The sequence below is a fragment of the Accipiter gentilis genome, chromosome 5 (genome assembly GCF_929443795.1).
Source record: "Accipiter gentilis chromosome 5, bAccGen1.1, whole genome shotgun sequence".
Lineage (NCBI taxonomy): Eukaryota > Metazoa > Chordata > Aves > Accipitriformes > Accipitridae > Astur > Astur gentilis.
The window spans coordinates 756,602-771,746 of record NC_064884.1 but is presented as its reverse complement, the minus strand read 5'-3'; the positions used below and the strand labels follow the sequence as shown (position 1 = coordinate 771,746).

The 15,145-nt window shown below is 45.0% G+C and overlaps 1 protein-coding gene across 1 annotated transcript in view; it reads left to right on the top strand.

Moving 5' to 3' along the window:
* CLMP (CXADR like membrane protein) overlaps window positions 1–11,922 on the top strand; it is a 45,462-nt gene extending 33,540 nt beyond the window's left edge. Inside the window, exons 2-7 of the mRNA XM_049799836.1 lie at window positions 1,907–2,064; window positions 2,768–2,969; window positions 3,799–3,966; window positions 4,342–4,464; window positions 6,084–6,225; window positions 7,654–11,922. Coding sequence (XP_049655793.1) covers window positions 1,907–2,064; window positions 2,768–2,969; window positions 3,799–3,966; window positions 4,342–4,464; window positions 6,084–6,225; window positions 7,654–7,948 — 1,088 coding nt within the window. The 3' untranslated portion in view covers window positions 7,949–11,922. The remainder of the gene's footprint in view (window positions 1–1,906; window positions 2,065–2,767; window positions 2,970–3,798; window positions 3,967–4,341; window positions 4,465–6,083; window positions 6,226–7,653) is intronic.
* Window positions 11,923–15,145: the final 3,223 nt, after the last annotated feature.

The window sequence follows — 15,145 nt, the reverse complement described above, 5'->3', positions numbered from 1 at the left end:
GATCGCTCATTTAGTGACCGTCAGTGTGTTAACGAAGGCAGCCCGCAGCAATGTGGGCTGTAGGAGAAAGCAGGCATTCATCTTAGGCAGAATGTATAATTGTATTTGGCAGATGGAGCTTTGAGACTAGTGCATCCAGTGATAAGCTGGATTACTTTTCCGTTTAAAGAAAACAGCTAATGTGGCTGAAAAGGAGCTTTTACTCTCCATCAATTCATGCAGAGATCTGTGCAGGGGAGGAGAGCTTAATCCTTTGCAAGACTTCACCTGTCTTAAAATTCCAAGTGTTTTATATGTGCGCATGCACATAGTACACGATACCTTTCATAGAAGTGCTTGGCAAGTATCGATTAAATATCAGAAGCTCAGGAGCTGAGGGATGGTCATGCTAACAACTCGGAGGCAGATCTGAGAATGGGAGCAGGAGCCGAATGAATTTTCTAAAACCAGAGTTGGTCCTGAAGCAATAGAAAAAGCTTGAGGAAGTGTCATGTTGGACATAATTTTTCATGGTTTTGGGTTTTTTTCTTCATTTAAAGGTAAAGGGAAGGTTAAAGATCCACTGTTTAAATACAAGTATAGGAACACATTCAGCCTGTGTAACTAGAGCTGCTTATGCTCTTGCCACTAATCTTGCTATGTAATCACAGGATTGTGTGTTCAATCACACATGTGACTCCCTGGTGCTGCCAACTCTCCTGGTTTTCATCGGTTTCACAGTAATTAGTCCAAGAAGCAAGACATTTCATCTCACTTCATAGAGGGGAAAAACAAACCAGTTTTAGTCTCTCTTCTTGCACAGCAAAACTTAAGAACAACCCAACTGCACTCTGAAGATTCATGCGCGAAAGGCAGATGGCATTTGTGCCCCAGAAATCCCCAAGGAAACTTGGCTGGAAAATTTTTTATTTGGTGTCACAGCAGACCTGGGGGGGGTCCCTGACCTAAGTGCCTGTAATTTTCCACACCTCTGATCTTTTGGGTCAATTTTAATTGAGTTTGAATTTACCACGGTGAGTCCACGTGTTATCAAAAGTTAGAGATGGGCAAAGCCAAGAACCTATCCCTGATTTTGTTCAATTTTAGTAAGGATGCAGTATAGAAACACTCGGAAAGAAATTGCGAGTTTCACAGTGACTAACGCAGTGCTGGTCGAACACCGTGTTTCTCTGCGGCGCACCGTCTGCTGGACCAAGTTTTAGGCAGTTAACATGCGTTTGGGGGGTTTACCGGTAACATTTAAAAGGCTCTGCTTCCCTCTAGTGGTTCAGCTTGGCAATTTCGTCCGTCCCCCCCCCCTTTTTTTAAAAATCCTGACAAACCCCTTTTGACAAGTTATAATTTTTTTTTTTTTTTTTGACGTTGCTATTCAAAGACACTTCACTAGCCTACTTGTACCGTGCCTTTCTTAAGGTTAACCCTCTTGTTCCCAGGCTGGCCTCTTATTTCCAGTGCTGAAATGCACACAGCAAACATCATCTAGCATTAGGAAAGAGACTCCAAGCCTTGCTGGACTGACACAGGAATAAAGGAATGGGTTCTGAAGGTCTTCTGGGAGGAAATACTGCTCATGAATTAAGGTAGTAAAAGGTGAAGGCAAAACCAAGGAGATTATTTGAAATTTTGCGTGCATAGAGGATGTGGGTGTAACTTTGGTATTGACAGCCCTGGAGCGTGAAGCCATCTGTTCTTCGTGCTTAAATATTAGTGTGAAACTAACTACCTATGTATGTATAGATGTCCCCTTTAATCAGCTGCCATCTGTCCAGGAAGCCAAGCTGTTGGGTTTTCTTTGGTGCTGTGAAGCAAATGAGGAAGAATCCAGGGAAACGTAAGCTAGCAACGCTTTTCAGTGCAGAGGTGCATCCTTAATCCTGGCCTCTGACCACCGGCATCTGTCTTTCAGCTTCCTGTTCTGTTTGGCTGTCTGAGGCTCAGACTGAATTTAAGAGAGTAGCTGAAGAAAACGTGACTTTGCCCTGTCATCACCGCCTGGGCCTCCTGGAGCAAGGGAGCCTGGATATTGAGTGGCTGCTGCACATTTCCGAAACAGTACAAAAAGCGGTAGGTTGAGCCACAATTAGTTTCTGCTGAGAAAATTGTCTTATTTCTATGTTGACGTCAGCAGCAGCCATTGATTTAAAGAGACTTCTGTGATGATCTTTGCAACTTATTCTGATGAAGTAAGCAGTGTTTAGAAAACAGCTGATTTATTTAGAGAGATTTATAATGTGTAAAACTTATTTGATATTCACGCATGCTGTATTGGAACAGGTTGTGTTACAATCGAGTTTTCTTTAAACTAACACTGTTATGTAATCATTATTGGACAAACTTCAGAATTGCCCTTCAGGTTTTCAAAAATGACCTTGGATTTTGCAGGCCCAGTTTTTGAAACCTTGGTTTCACATAAAAATGTAGTAGTTTAATACTTATAAAATCAGGTCTGCAGTAGCTTAAATTATCTAGCCAAACCCCACCAAAATTAAGAACTGCTTTTATATATTGTGGCATAAGCTGACGTCTGTTTTGACACTAGTATAAATGCTCCAATATACATTTCTAGCACAAATACAGTTTTATGTATTAGTTTCAGACTTGAAATGCAGGTTTAATTTTCTACGCTGGCACAGGCTTCCTGCGTGACCCTTGGCAAGTCACTTAACCATGTAGAACCTTAGTCTGCAGTTCCTGGAAATGCTTTGATTTGTTGTTCCATGTGAAAGTAAATTTACAGCTGGCTGATCAGTGACTCTCTGCTCCTCAGGTGATCACTTACTCTGGAGGCCGTGTTTATGATGACCTGAATGAAGAACAGAAGGGGCGTGTTTCCTTCACATCCAACTTCCTTGCTGGAGATGCATCCTTACAAATCATATCACTGCAGTCCAGCGATGCAGGGAAGTACATATGTAAGGTTAAAAATGCTGGTCAGTACGAATGGGCTCGCATCACCCTGAAGGTTGTAGGTAAGGTCATTTTATTGTTCTTCCAAGGAAAAAAAATAGCTAGGCTCATTTCCTGGAGAGAGATTTATTTCAGCAGGGTATAAATACAAAGACATTTCATGATCAGGTTTCACTGTCCAGTTCCGTTTCTGACTTTGCATTTTTTGGCAAAGGCCAGGACGCAGGAAGAGCCTAAAGAACTGTTTTGAGGTAAGTATGATCACCTGCAAAATCATATGAACTGTTCTTTCCAAATTATCTCTATGATCTCATGACACAAACTATACTGATATTCTAGCTTAGTTGGCGATCGCCCTGTCCAGATCTCCAGCTGAGGACTCTGGGTTCATGTCCCAGGACCCCAAACTGATCCAAGTCAGTGGAGGTGACAAATAAACTGCCGGGGTTAGAATTTCTCTTCCCTGATTTCAGTTTATTGGTTGGCTTTTTCATGTACACTGTCATCCTGTGGAAGAATCCGGCCTGCCGGATGCTGTGGGGAGAAGGAAGAAATGGAGAAGTAGGGGGAGGGAAAGGATGTTCTCTAAATAGTACCTAGAAGAGCAACACAGTGATAGAGCTCCTGATGCAGATATCTGTGAGGCAAATTGCCCCAGAGTATTATAATGTGTCATTTCTACGTCTGAGCCAGCCAGCTCCACTTAGACCATGAAGTTGCACACAGTTGCAGCTAAAGTCCCCTAACAAACATCACTGGTGGAATTCCTTAATGAATTCCAGAGAAGGCAGCTCTTGGAAGCTGCCTAAATTACATACTTTGCCAAAGAAAGGGTTTCCACCAAGAAAATCATTTGCTGCGTTTACATGACCCGTCTTCTGCTTCTTCTAGAAAAGCCTTCCAAGCCCAAATGCTGGCTAGAAGGGGAGCTGTTGGAAGGAAAGGAACTGTCCTTGCAGTGCCATTCTGCCTCTGGCACTGCACCCATCTCCTACCGATGGCAGCGCATAAATGAGGAAGACGAGAGAGCGGAACATCTCCCGCCTACAGCAAGAGTCAGTAAGTCAGGTCATTTCCTCGTAGAATTCTCAGTACGCTCAAAGCCAGATAGCCGCCCACACGTACGTGCATGTTTAGAGTCAAGTGCCTGCTTTTTAAATGGGGATTACTTGGTGGCAGCGATAGCAACGATATAACAGTACCTCTCAGTACTGCAGCTGGACGTTGTGGTGTGCTCCACCCTGAGCAAGGAAGTGTGTGAGGAGTTTGTTTAGCGTTTTGCTGAAGGCTGATAAATGATCTTTTGTGAGGCACCATTGATTGCTCTTGAACTGATTTGATCTGGAAGTTCAATTTAGGCTTCTGTGTCCTATCGGCTGTTAAGGTTTCTTAGTCTGTTTTGGATTAATCCTGGTGGCGTTTCTCCCGTTTCAGACATTTCTAATCCTGGGCAAGTCCTACTGAAGAATCTTACACAGATGAGCACAGGGTTATACCAATGCATTGCCACCAACGAGGCTGGACAAGAAAGCTGTGTTGTTCAAGTGACAGTGCAGCGTAAGTATTGGCACGTAACTGGTGTTCGCACCACTGTATGAGCAGTGCTGCTTCACAGCTGTCTCATCTTGACCGGTAAACTCTGTGCCATGCCTTTGCTCTCTCTTACTTGAATCACATGAAGTAGTCCATATTTATCACACTTACGGTTTGTACAGCAGTCCTCTGTATAATCAGAAGGGGTAAATACCTTATTTGGGCTCAGATGTTTTCATCTGTTAGAAATTTTGATTTTGAGAATGACTAATGAAAATATGAGGGGAAAAAACAGTGAGCGAGATGTTCCAGAGTCTCCAGCTTTTGAGGTACTTCTGGGTGGAGTGATTGCATGAGATCACTCTCAAGCATAAAACCTTGGTGTGGATATTCTATCATTCCAATTCCAAATTACATCTCTCTCACACTTGGGACAGTGAACTATCTAAAGGCAGCTGGAAAGGCTGATTTTGTCATGAAATGGTGTGCAGAATAAAAAGCCACTTTTGACACAGTTTGGTTTTAATCTAGATTTAATAAATCCTGTCCTGAACACCAGAGATTAAAATCAGCGTCTTACCTGATTAACACCATTAAGGGTGTGTGCACGTCTAGGTACCTACGTACTTTGCATATAAGGAAAAGGGTGGAGTTTAGCATCAGCATTGAGGACAAATCCAAATAATACAGTTTAGCAGGTTCTTTTACATGCAGCTCTCAGGGGACATCAGCAGGAGCTGGAAGTGCTGTGATAAAGGACTGCTAGTAGAGAAGTCTCTTGGAGATTCCATAGCTTTGGAATTTTTCTGCCCAGCCAGGCCTGAAATAACTGGAATATGGTCATGTAGCAAGGAAAACCTGTTTGCCTCAGGCATCTGAAGTAAAAGCGTCCAGGCAGCTTTTATGCCAATTGAACTGAATTGGTTGAAAACCTCACTTTGGTTTGCTAAACCCTCCATAGGGACAAGCCTTAAACAACTTGCAGCCAAACCCAGTCTAACCACTCTTATCAAAAGAGTTGTCATAAAGTATTAACTAAGGGCCCATATACACTAGGAAGTATCCTTTCATTAACTTTGTTATTTTGGATGAAAAATGCCTTACACCTGCACATATGTCTTCCATTCCTCCTTCCTCTCTACCGCCCTCAGGTCACTTTTTCCCCCAATTGAATAATTCATTCTGCAAGTGGATTGTAATCATTTCAGGGTGAGTTGACGGGGGGAAAAAAAATCATCATGGGGAAACATCTGTAGTTCAAACACTCTTCTGCCTCTAGCAAACTGCCTGGTGCTTTGTTTCGCATGTGGGTTGTCCTGTCTGTCTCTGTATTTTCTGTGGTTCTGTGCTCTTAAGAGAGGATTTTCCCTCCTCATTGCAATTCTGACCGATAGCTGAAGGCATAACACTTGTGATCCCACCCTTCCAGAGGTGAGTACTTATCCCACTGTCAGCTCAGGTTTAGAAACAATACCTGAAGATAAACTGGTTCAACTTCTGTATGGAGACACGCCTAAATAAGTAGACTAATACATTCTGTTCTGATTTATACCCAGTGCTATAAGTTGTAGTGTGGACTAGAATCTGACCATATGACCCTAGTGAGAGTTTACTGACTAACACGTTTGTTTTCTGGACAACAGATGCACAAAATATCAGCATGATTGCTGGAGCCGTTTGTGGCGTGGTGGTGGGACTTTCCCTCCTTTTCCTGGTGGTGAGGCTGACAATCAGGAGGAAAGAAAAGAAGAGATATGAGGAGGAGGAGGCACCAAATGAAATCAGGTAACGCCTTTTATTTAATCCCCCACCTCCCACCCTCCCTTCTTTCAGTTTCACACATCTTTTCACTACAGTTTTAAGTAACCTAGGTATAAGTGTCTTAAAAGGTTGTTCTAAAAAGCTTTTAAAGTCTCCCTGAAATACCAGTGACACATTTCTTGAATGTGAGAATCTTTGTGAAGACTTTCCAGAAAATTAGATAGATGATAATGTCTTCCCCCCTTCTCCCCCCCCCTTCCCCCCCCCGACAAATTAGCATAAAACTCAGCAAAATATTCTCTCTCATGCTTGCAATTTCAGCATTTAAAAGCATTTGCATAATCCTCTCCCATACTAAATTAAACCCACTTGTCCATTGTGGTTCTGAGAGGTTTGTTGGTTTGGTTTGGGTTTTTTTTCTTTCCAGTTGCAATTTCTGTTGGGAATGCTATGAGGCAGGCAGGTTCTCACAGTCTTTCTTGAGTCTTTTGAACAACTGTGCTTCTGGATTTAGCTCAGGGTGAAAAATCCCCTGAGCTGCTGTGTGCAGACTTGAGAAGCCTCACCCTGAGCGGGTGTACCAAGAATGCTGACGCATGTTCTTTGAACTCATCTGTTACAAGCATGTGAGGTCTGCCACTTAACTCCCCTAGGCAGAGATTGGTCTCTAGCCAATGGAGCCTAAACTTCTCAGGAAGGAAAGTGCTGGGAAAAGAAATTTCCAGGAATGAGTTTTAGCTGCTCCTGCCCTTGAAGAAACCCCTTGCCTTGCTCCATCCTTATGTCTATTTGTAAAAGACTGCCTGCCCTTGTACAACATCTATGTACCATTAGGCATCTCTATAATCCATTCAGCAGCTGATTACTCTGATGGTCAGGTTGCCAGCAAAAAGGTAGTCTCTGCTGATTTCTTCCCTTCTCTTTTCCCTGTTCTCTTTGCTTTCAAATCTTGCATGCCTTTTCATTTTTAGTTTGAGCTTCAGCCTCTTCTATCACCTTTTCATGCATGACTGTTAGCTCTTCTCTTTCTCTCTGGGCCCACTTCTCACACTTCTTTCACTACCCACATTTTTTTTAAAACTAGAAAAACTGGTCTCAGCTAGCCCTAAGTCACTTGTCATTATGAGTAAGGATTACAGAGCAGACAGTTCTAGCAGAACTGTTTGCACTGACCCTTGGCATTCGTTCCACAGACCTCAAAGCCACACACAAAGAGCCAGTCGTGTGCAGCAATGTATTCTAAATCCATTTGACCAATAGGGAGTTCAGTCCACAAAGTTACGCAGCACAGAATTCAGAAAACCCTGCACCTTGCTCAAACTGCTAGACAAATATGTCCTGGTGATTTGCAGCTTCAATAAGCAACTGCTTATTGCAGCAGCAATTCTGCCTGGTAAAATGTATAAGCGTTTCTGTTCCCGTATTTGAGCCCTGTCATCTGTTTGATTGCAGAGAAGATGCAGAGGCACCCAAGGCCCATCTTGTCAAGCCCAGTTCCTCTTCATCTGGTTCCAGGAGCTCACGCTCAGGTTCCTCCTCAACCAGGTCGACAGCCAACAGTGCCTCTCGCAGCCAACGGACTTTGTCAACGGAAGCTACTCCCCATCTAACTCCTCCCCAGTACAGCCAGAGGGAGACGGAAGGAAAAGAAATTGAGCCAAAGAAAGTCGACTATGCTAACCTGATGAAAATGGGAGCAACGCTGGTCATGGTGCCTGCCCAAAGCCGAGCGTTCCAGACCGTGTGACTCCTCACCAGCTGTCTGGAGACTCCTGCTGTCCAGAAACACTTCACGTACCACCAGCCACATAGGAATTGTTAGATTAGCTAGTTATTTCTCTGGTCAGCTTAATTTTAATCACTTGTGATTATTCACACCACAAGAAGCCCTCCCACTCAACTCTTTCTTACATCCTCCAGCACTGAGGTTCTGATACAGAATTTTTTTTTTTTTTTAAGAAAGATACCTTTGAGGGAAAAGGGAGCCTTCTTTTTAAATTATCTTTTTTGGAAGTGGAACACTGAGCATTTTAAAACTACAACAGCTAAGTGCTGTACAAATGAAATGAAGCCAAACCTCAGGATTTTTTAAAAGGGATCAACAGAGACATAAAGATGCATAATATTCCAGAGAGGTTTTGTGGGGAGGGAAAAGTCTCTTGTACTGGTTGCGGAGAACTTCTCAAAGATGCATTGTGTTATCTGAAGATTTTGAGGCAGACTCTCTGCTGAGGGTAGTCTGATGTTCAACCTCAAAGGGAACTGACAGACGCTTCATGTTTTCTGCATTCAGTCTTCTAGTGAAATACTTCTGAAGGCTGTAACTGAAGTGGAAATGAAAGGATCACTCAAAAAGGTCAAGAGATGCAGTATTAAGGCATGTGTCTGAACTAATCTCTGTACTAAAGACAAAGGACCCTTTAATGTCAAGGCAACAGAGGTGCTTTAATTGCCAGAATAAACTTAATGATGCACGCAGAGAGATATGGTCAGCACTGCAAAGCCGCAGTAACTCCACTGGAGTGGTATCTGTGGCAAATGAGCCTTAGTGTGATGAGAATTGGCCACTGAATCCAGAAGGAAGGCAGTACCTCCAAAAGTGAGGGCCACTAATCTACCAAAAAGCCTGGATGAAGCATTTGGAAGATATCTTTGCTATTGCCAAGTTGTGAATTCACCAGTTTTGGGGTGAGCCATGCTGTAGAAAGAAGCCTTATGGAGAGCTCTTCCCAAGACTGAACGAACAGCATTCTTGAGCTGACCTTCAGGCATCCAGGTAAGACTGAAGGATAGAGTGACAGAGCACATAGTGAGGAAAATACACCAGGGACAGGGAAACAAGCGCAATGCTGCTTCCATTAGAAAATATTTGTGTGTGTTGTCCCATTTATACACCAAACGCTGGGCCACATGCTATTGTTGAGGCTTAAACCTTAGCAAGACTCTTAAAAAACTGCAAGAATCATAAAATATTTTATGTGATTAAATTAACCAGAATAAACATTTCCAAGGAATATGAAGTCTTACACTTCAAGTTGAAGGCCAACAGGACACGGTAGGAGGTGGGGACTCCAGAGGCTTCCTCTGGAAGCAGATGTTCACATAATTCTGTCATTGATATTTTCCTCTGAAGAACTTGGCTCTGACCTCTACTACACACAAGACACTGAGCTTGTAGGTTCTAGATTCCTGTATTCCTGGACTGATGATTTTCTATTTAAAAAAATGAGGTGTGGGGTTTTTTTTTCATTTGAGGGAGGGAAAGTTTTCTGCAATTTGTGGAATGAACCTACAGGAGATGGATCAGCACAGAAGAACCACAGATCTGTAATTCTTTCACTCCAGGGACTGTAATTAATCTCCTTTTCTGACTGAGACCCAGAATGCTAGCTTCTTTACTTGAGATATTAGACAATCTGAGCAAAGCCAAGCCCTGCTTGGGCTACTTCCTTATGGGAAATAGTTTTCAAACTTGCCCTATACTATCTGAGAACTTCTCTTCCTAGGAGCGGTCACCCATTTTCATCACATGTACCAAAATGTCACTTGCTCTCTCTACCCCAGAGTCAACCTATCCACCTTTGGCAGGACAAAGTACTGATCTGTTGTGCAGTTAAGTCACAGATTTAAACAAAAGACACATCTGGTATTAGGTGTTTGATAAGCTTCTACTTTTGTGACAGCTCCTGGTGTTGGATACTGTGTCATTTTCCTTACACAGTTTCCCTGGATACTGCAGAGGCACATTCCTGGATCAGCTGTGTTTTGGTGGATTTGGTAGTGGCTGTCACTGTTGGGAAGCAGCAGCTCTAAGTGTCTGCGATTCCTCTGCAGTTGCTCTTTTCCTGGACCCCGAAGGCTTAGGCACTGCAAAGTGCTTACAAGGTACTCCAGAACTGGGAAAGTCCCAAAGAGCATGAGCAGGACTGCTAAAGTAGTTCGTGGCTTTTTCTGTGGTTGCTTATTTCGCTTAATGTTACCTGTGTTGCATCTGAGGGTACTTATTCTATGCATATAAAAACAGGAGCACTTTTCTCAGTAAAGAATACATGCCTGAGCAACCAGAAGCTTATTACCACAAAGCAAGGGTAACGATTCAAACAGTTGAGCTGGCTACAGTCCGAATACCAAATGCTGTAGGTTAGCTTTGAGTCACAGGCCAGACTTGCAATTAGCAAAGAGGAGGATGCTCTGTCTACAGCCTAGAAGCCACTTGCTGCCGGCTAGGAGAATTTGCCCAGCCTGCTCCTGGCAGTCTCTTTCCTGGAGGCCTTTGGGAATCGGCTGCAGGATAGATCAGCTGTGGCAGCCCTCTCCTGGTCTCCAACTCTCCTGGAGCAGAGAAGTCACTCCTTATCATATGAGCCATCTGTCTGATTGCATGGGACGAAAGGTATATGGACCTTGGGGAAAAGAAGTTAGTTGGAAGCAATTGCTGAAGCCTGGTGTGGGTGATCGTTCCAGGCTGTTCCTAGCCCTGTTGGGAAGCAGGCGGTACACATGCCCGCTGTCCAGGCATGCCCGCTGTGTCAGAAGAAGCACCGTGCCCCAATCCTGCCATGGAACAAAGGTGCAAAGATGCGTGGCCCTGGTTAAAAAATGTGGGCACCGTGATGATTTAAAATCACTAAGTCTGAAATGCTGCGGTGCTTTTCAGACCACACATCAGTGATCTCGCAGGTGAACACAAAGTCAATTCTGCACTTCAGTTGCTAGCACAAAGCCCAAAGGGAAAAGTTCATTACTCAAAGGAAATACAAGAAAGGGATCATTTCAAAGGTATTCTGTTTTCAAAGGGACGTTTTCTGAGCTCCGGATGATAATATCAGGAGTTGCACAAGAGAAGCAAATGAACCATAAGCCAAACTCTGTTTTGTAAAATAGTGTACTTAAAGCATTTACTGTCATATACCAGTTATTACTAGTGTGATTAAATGCATACAATGTTATGTAGCTTGCTTTTGTTTCTCAGCAGCTAAACTAAGCTTACATCTCTTCTACCTGCTATAATTGGTGTACTTGTACTGTGTCTGAACAACTCAGAGGAAAGCAAATATTTATTATTGATTCCTTTGAATCAATGATTTCGTAATTTTTTTTTTTTTTTGGTTGGTTGTTTTATAAATAAATGTGCTGCAGCTGAAGTGCTGCAGCTCAACTAAACTTGTACTAACATTCCATCTTCTGTGGTATGATGTGTTACATGCTGTCAAGCTGAATCCAAGGAAAAGAAGTACAGAGTCAAAAATACCATTTTTATGACTACATGCATATTTGTGTAGAAAGTGTGGGGAAGCTGGTCTTTTACCTGGGTATTTTTTCAGTCTGAATTATGTGACATGGTATGAAGTATGTGAAACCTTGGGTGTACTGAAGTAAATGGCATTTTGACTTCCATGCAGCTATTTCACCTGAGATATTTTGGCTGAGGATGTAGATGCTTCAAGCTAGTACGGTTAATAGTGCCAGCATAGACACGGCACAGATACAAAACTCCAGTGACACTGGACTCCCGCATCTGCAACCTTACTTCTGAACCAGCCGCTGAGTTTCAGTTCATCTCCAGAACTGGGCGTGAGATGACAATGAAACCTTGAAGAGCTGTGTTCAGACAGTTTAGATCATCTCTGCAGATAAACATTTTTAACTAGCTAACAGGAATCTCTGGTCAGGGAGATGTAGGCGGAATTTAGTGTAACTAAACATAACTGTGGTTGATTTCTCTTGCAGTGCTTCAGCCTTCTTTCCCTGGGGGTGTTTTGCGCAGAGGTCTCCCATCATCAGCCATCTTCTTTACTGAAATCTGGGAGTAAAAATTGCAACATAATTACACAGTATTTAAAACAAAACACAGTGACAACACAGTGGTCTCATAGGTGTGTCCTTCTGTCTATCCCTGATTCATGAGGAAATGCTATTTACTGGCTCCCTCCTGAGTTGATGACATCCAAAATCCTGATTAGGTGATACGCATTTTGAGAGGAATTGTGCAACTGCATACTTTTGTACAGTATCGGGAATCTTGGGTTATTTTTAACCTCGATCAGTTTGTACTGACACACTGAAGGAGGAGAGCCTGGTGGGAAAGGGATGGGACTGCCATGGAAATGTGTGATTTTCAAACTTCAACCGGGGCACGCAGATGCAAGTGCTGTATTCATAACAAACACTTCTGTTGTGAATAGGAAGTGTGTCTTTGATACAATCTCCACTCTCTTCCCAATTCTGTTTTAAACACTTAAAGGAGAAGCAGTGCTTGATCTCTAATGTGAGATCTCTAAATTGGCTTCAAAAAATAATGTTGGAATTCATCATTTGAAAAAACTCCACACACAATACTTGTCAGTGTCCAGCCTGCTGAACCTTAATTGTTCTGATACACAGTAAATGAGCTACTTTTGTCCAGTATGTTAACAGCTTTTAATTTCTAATGTAATGAGTCATTTGCAAAACTGCCCTCCTCCCTGCACTGACTCACTGTTGTTTTAGGCTGCCTTCGCTTGCTATCAGTCTGTGGAGCAAAGTACAGTTGCACATCTAAATATCACTGTTTAATTTCAAGGTGCAGGTAGTGCTATTCTTGGGTCCTACTGAAATTCTGCTCATGATTTAAAAAAACAAAATGCAAACGTAATCCCTTGCTAACAGCATGGCTCCTGTGAGACTTGGCGTGCAATGTATTCAGGGCAAGTTAGCACTGCATTCCTGAGAAGCATCTCCTGTGTAGCCTGGGAGCTGAGTGCTCCAGTAGGGCGTACTCTGGACAGGGTGGAGTGTGCTTTGCGTGCCATACCTGGTCAGATACAGGGTGATGGTTCCTATTGACTGCCCTTATCTTTAAAGGCACAGGAGAGGGACAGTTAGCGCTCCATGATATGGAGCCCCTTTCCTTTTACTGCTGCTCCTCCTGTCTCTAACCTTGTACACCCAAGTTCCCACTCCAAACTACACCTGCTGTTGCCACCCAAAGATTCCGGTTCAGGTTCCAGCCCTGCGCGTGGCAGAGCAAGAATAGGAGCCATAAACTGTTGCTTGACAGGAGTGATTTCCCGTGGGCCAGCAGACCCACCACACCTGTCACGGGAGCCTGGTGGTGTGTGGCGGTGAGAATCTGCATGTTAGTGGTCTGATAATGGGTTACCAGCTGCCAGCTGATCTGGGGTAACTGCATCATGTTCCCTAGTAGAGGTCACTCAAAATTGCCATGAAAGAAAGAGGGGTTGACTCCTATCTGTCTCAGGGTGCAGGCTTGCACACAGCAAAGTATCAGAGTGACAAGACAATCAGGTATCAAGACAATCAGTCATTTGTTTGGGATAAATCTGAAAGGAGAGATTTGTTAGTGGTCCCGCCCCCCCCCCCCCCCCCCCCCGAGTATTTGATTTTTAAGCAGTCACCAGGAGTCTTTTGTCTAAGGCTAACCTTGTGGGCAGTGTTAAGAGCGCACCAGAAATGCTTTTTCACACAGTTCTTACCCCCCCCCGATTATAGAAGTTCCTCTGCCCCTTTTCCCACTGTACAGGGTCACAGAGGCTGGCTAGGATATCAGTTCTGTGTAGCCCTCCTCCTAGCGACTCCCTCTGACTTTTCCGCTCAGCATTTTATGCCATGTAAACATTTGACGCAATTCACAGCGCTCCTGCTAGAGCCTGACCTTATGTGATTTATGACCTCTGATCAGCTTTCAGCCTAAGGCGCTGAGACCAGCTGAATGTTTGCGGTCGTCCATCTGCTCGCTTGATCCCCAAGGACACTGAACAGCCATGGTTTTCCACCGCTGAGATCCTCCGTTTCCTTTCCACTTAAGTCAGTCGTGCTGAGAACATGCAGTGAGCAGCGCTGACATACCAAGGGATGTCACCTGGTGCCTTAGCACCGATTGTGGACGAGAAAAATCTTAGGATGGATTAAAAAGTAGGGCTGGAGATGCTGTGCAGGCCGCGTTTTGCTGTGTGGAGAAACCGATGTCACCTTAAAACAGCGCAGACAACATGGTTTCCTCTGCCTGGGTGAGAATGAGGTGTGGGGAGAAATCGGAGAACACTGCCTTTTGCCTTGTTGAACAGAACAGGGAGGATTAGAGCAGCAACACGCTGCTGGCATGCTTTATGGTGCTCCGAGAGAGATTTACTGGCGCATACGCTGTAGGAAGCAAAAAAATGAGAAATGTCGTCATTCCTCTCGGGGCAGAGGGTGATCTCCCGCCCCCCTCCCCCCCCGGTACGCTCTCTGCACCTCCAGCTTTCCGATCGGAAAGCGAAACGCTCGTTTCTGGCTGGATTCGATTAGCCCGCCGTTAATCCTGCTGTTAATTGTGTTTAATCCCACACGGTTGCGCAGCGGTACGCGAACAACACTGCTCGCAGCCTACGGGACCGCCACCCCAGGGACCGGCGTTCAGGCCGCTCCCGGGGGCACGGAAGCGGCTCGTCCGCCGCGGGATGCCCACGGCAGTGCCGCGCTGGCGGCCCGGGGACGATGAGGAAGGGGGTCGGGGCTGACGGCCGGGCTCCGCATGGCGCCGCCATTTTGTGACTCCCCCGTCCCCACCCGGCTCCCCCTTCCCGCCGCCCGCGACCTCTATGCAAATCAACCCGCCATACCCGCGTTCTGATTGGTCATTCCCACCCCAAGGCGCCTTCTCGCCCCTTCCCCCTCGCGCGCAGTCTATGCAAACGAGCCTCTGGCACCGTGTTGCGATTGGCTGCCGTTCGCTCCCCCCCCCCCCGGCGCTCTTTCTCTGCCCCCGCCCCCTCCTTCAGCCCACGCTACCCGGTGTCGTCACCCGCATGCGGCCGCTGGAGGGCTCTCATTGGCTCCCGCGCACGCGAAGCTCCACCTCCCCGTCCGTTGCGGGCGGGGGGCGAGCGTTGCGGAGCGGTAGGCGGTTGGGGTGGGGGAGAGGGGAAAGCGCATGAAAGTTCGAGAATACCAGCGGCGGGGA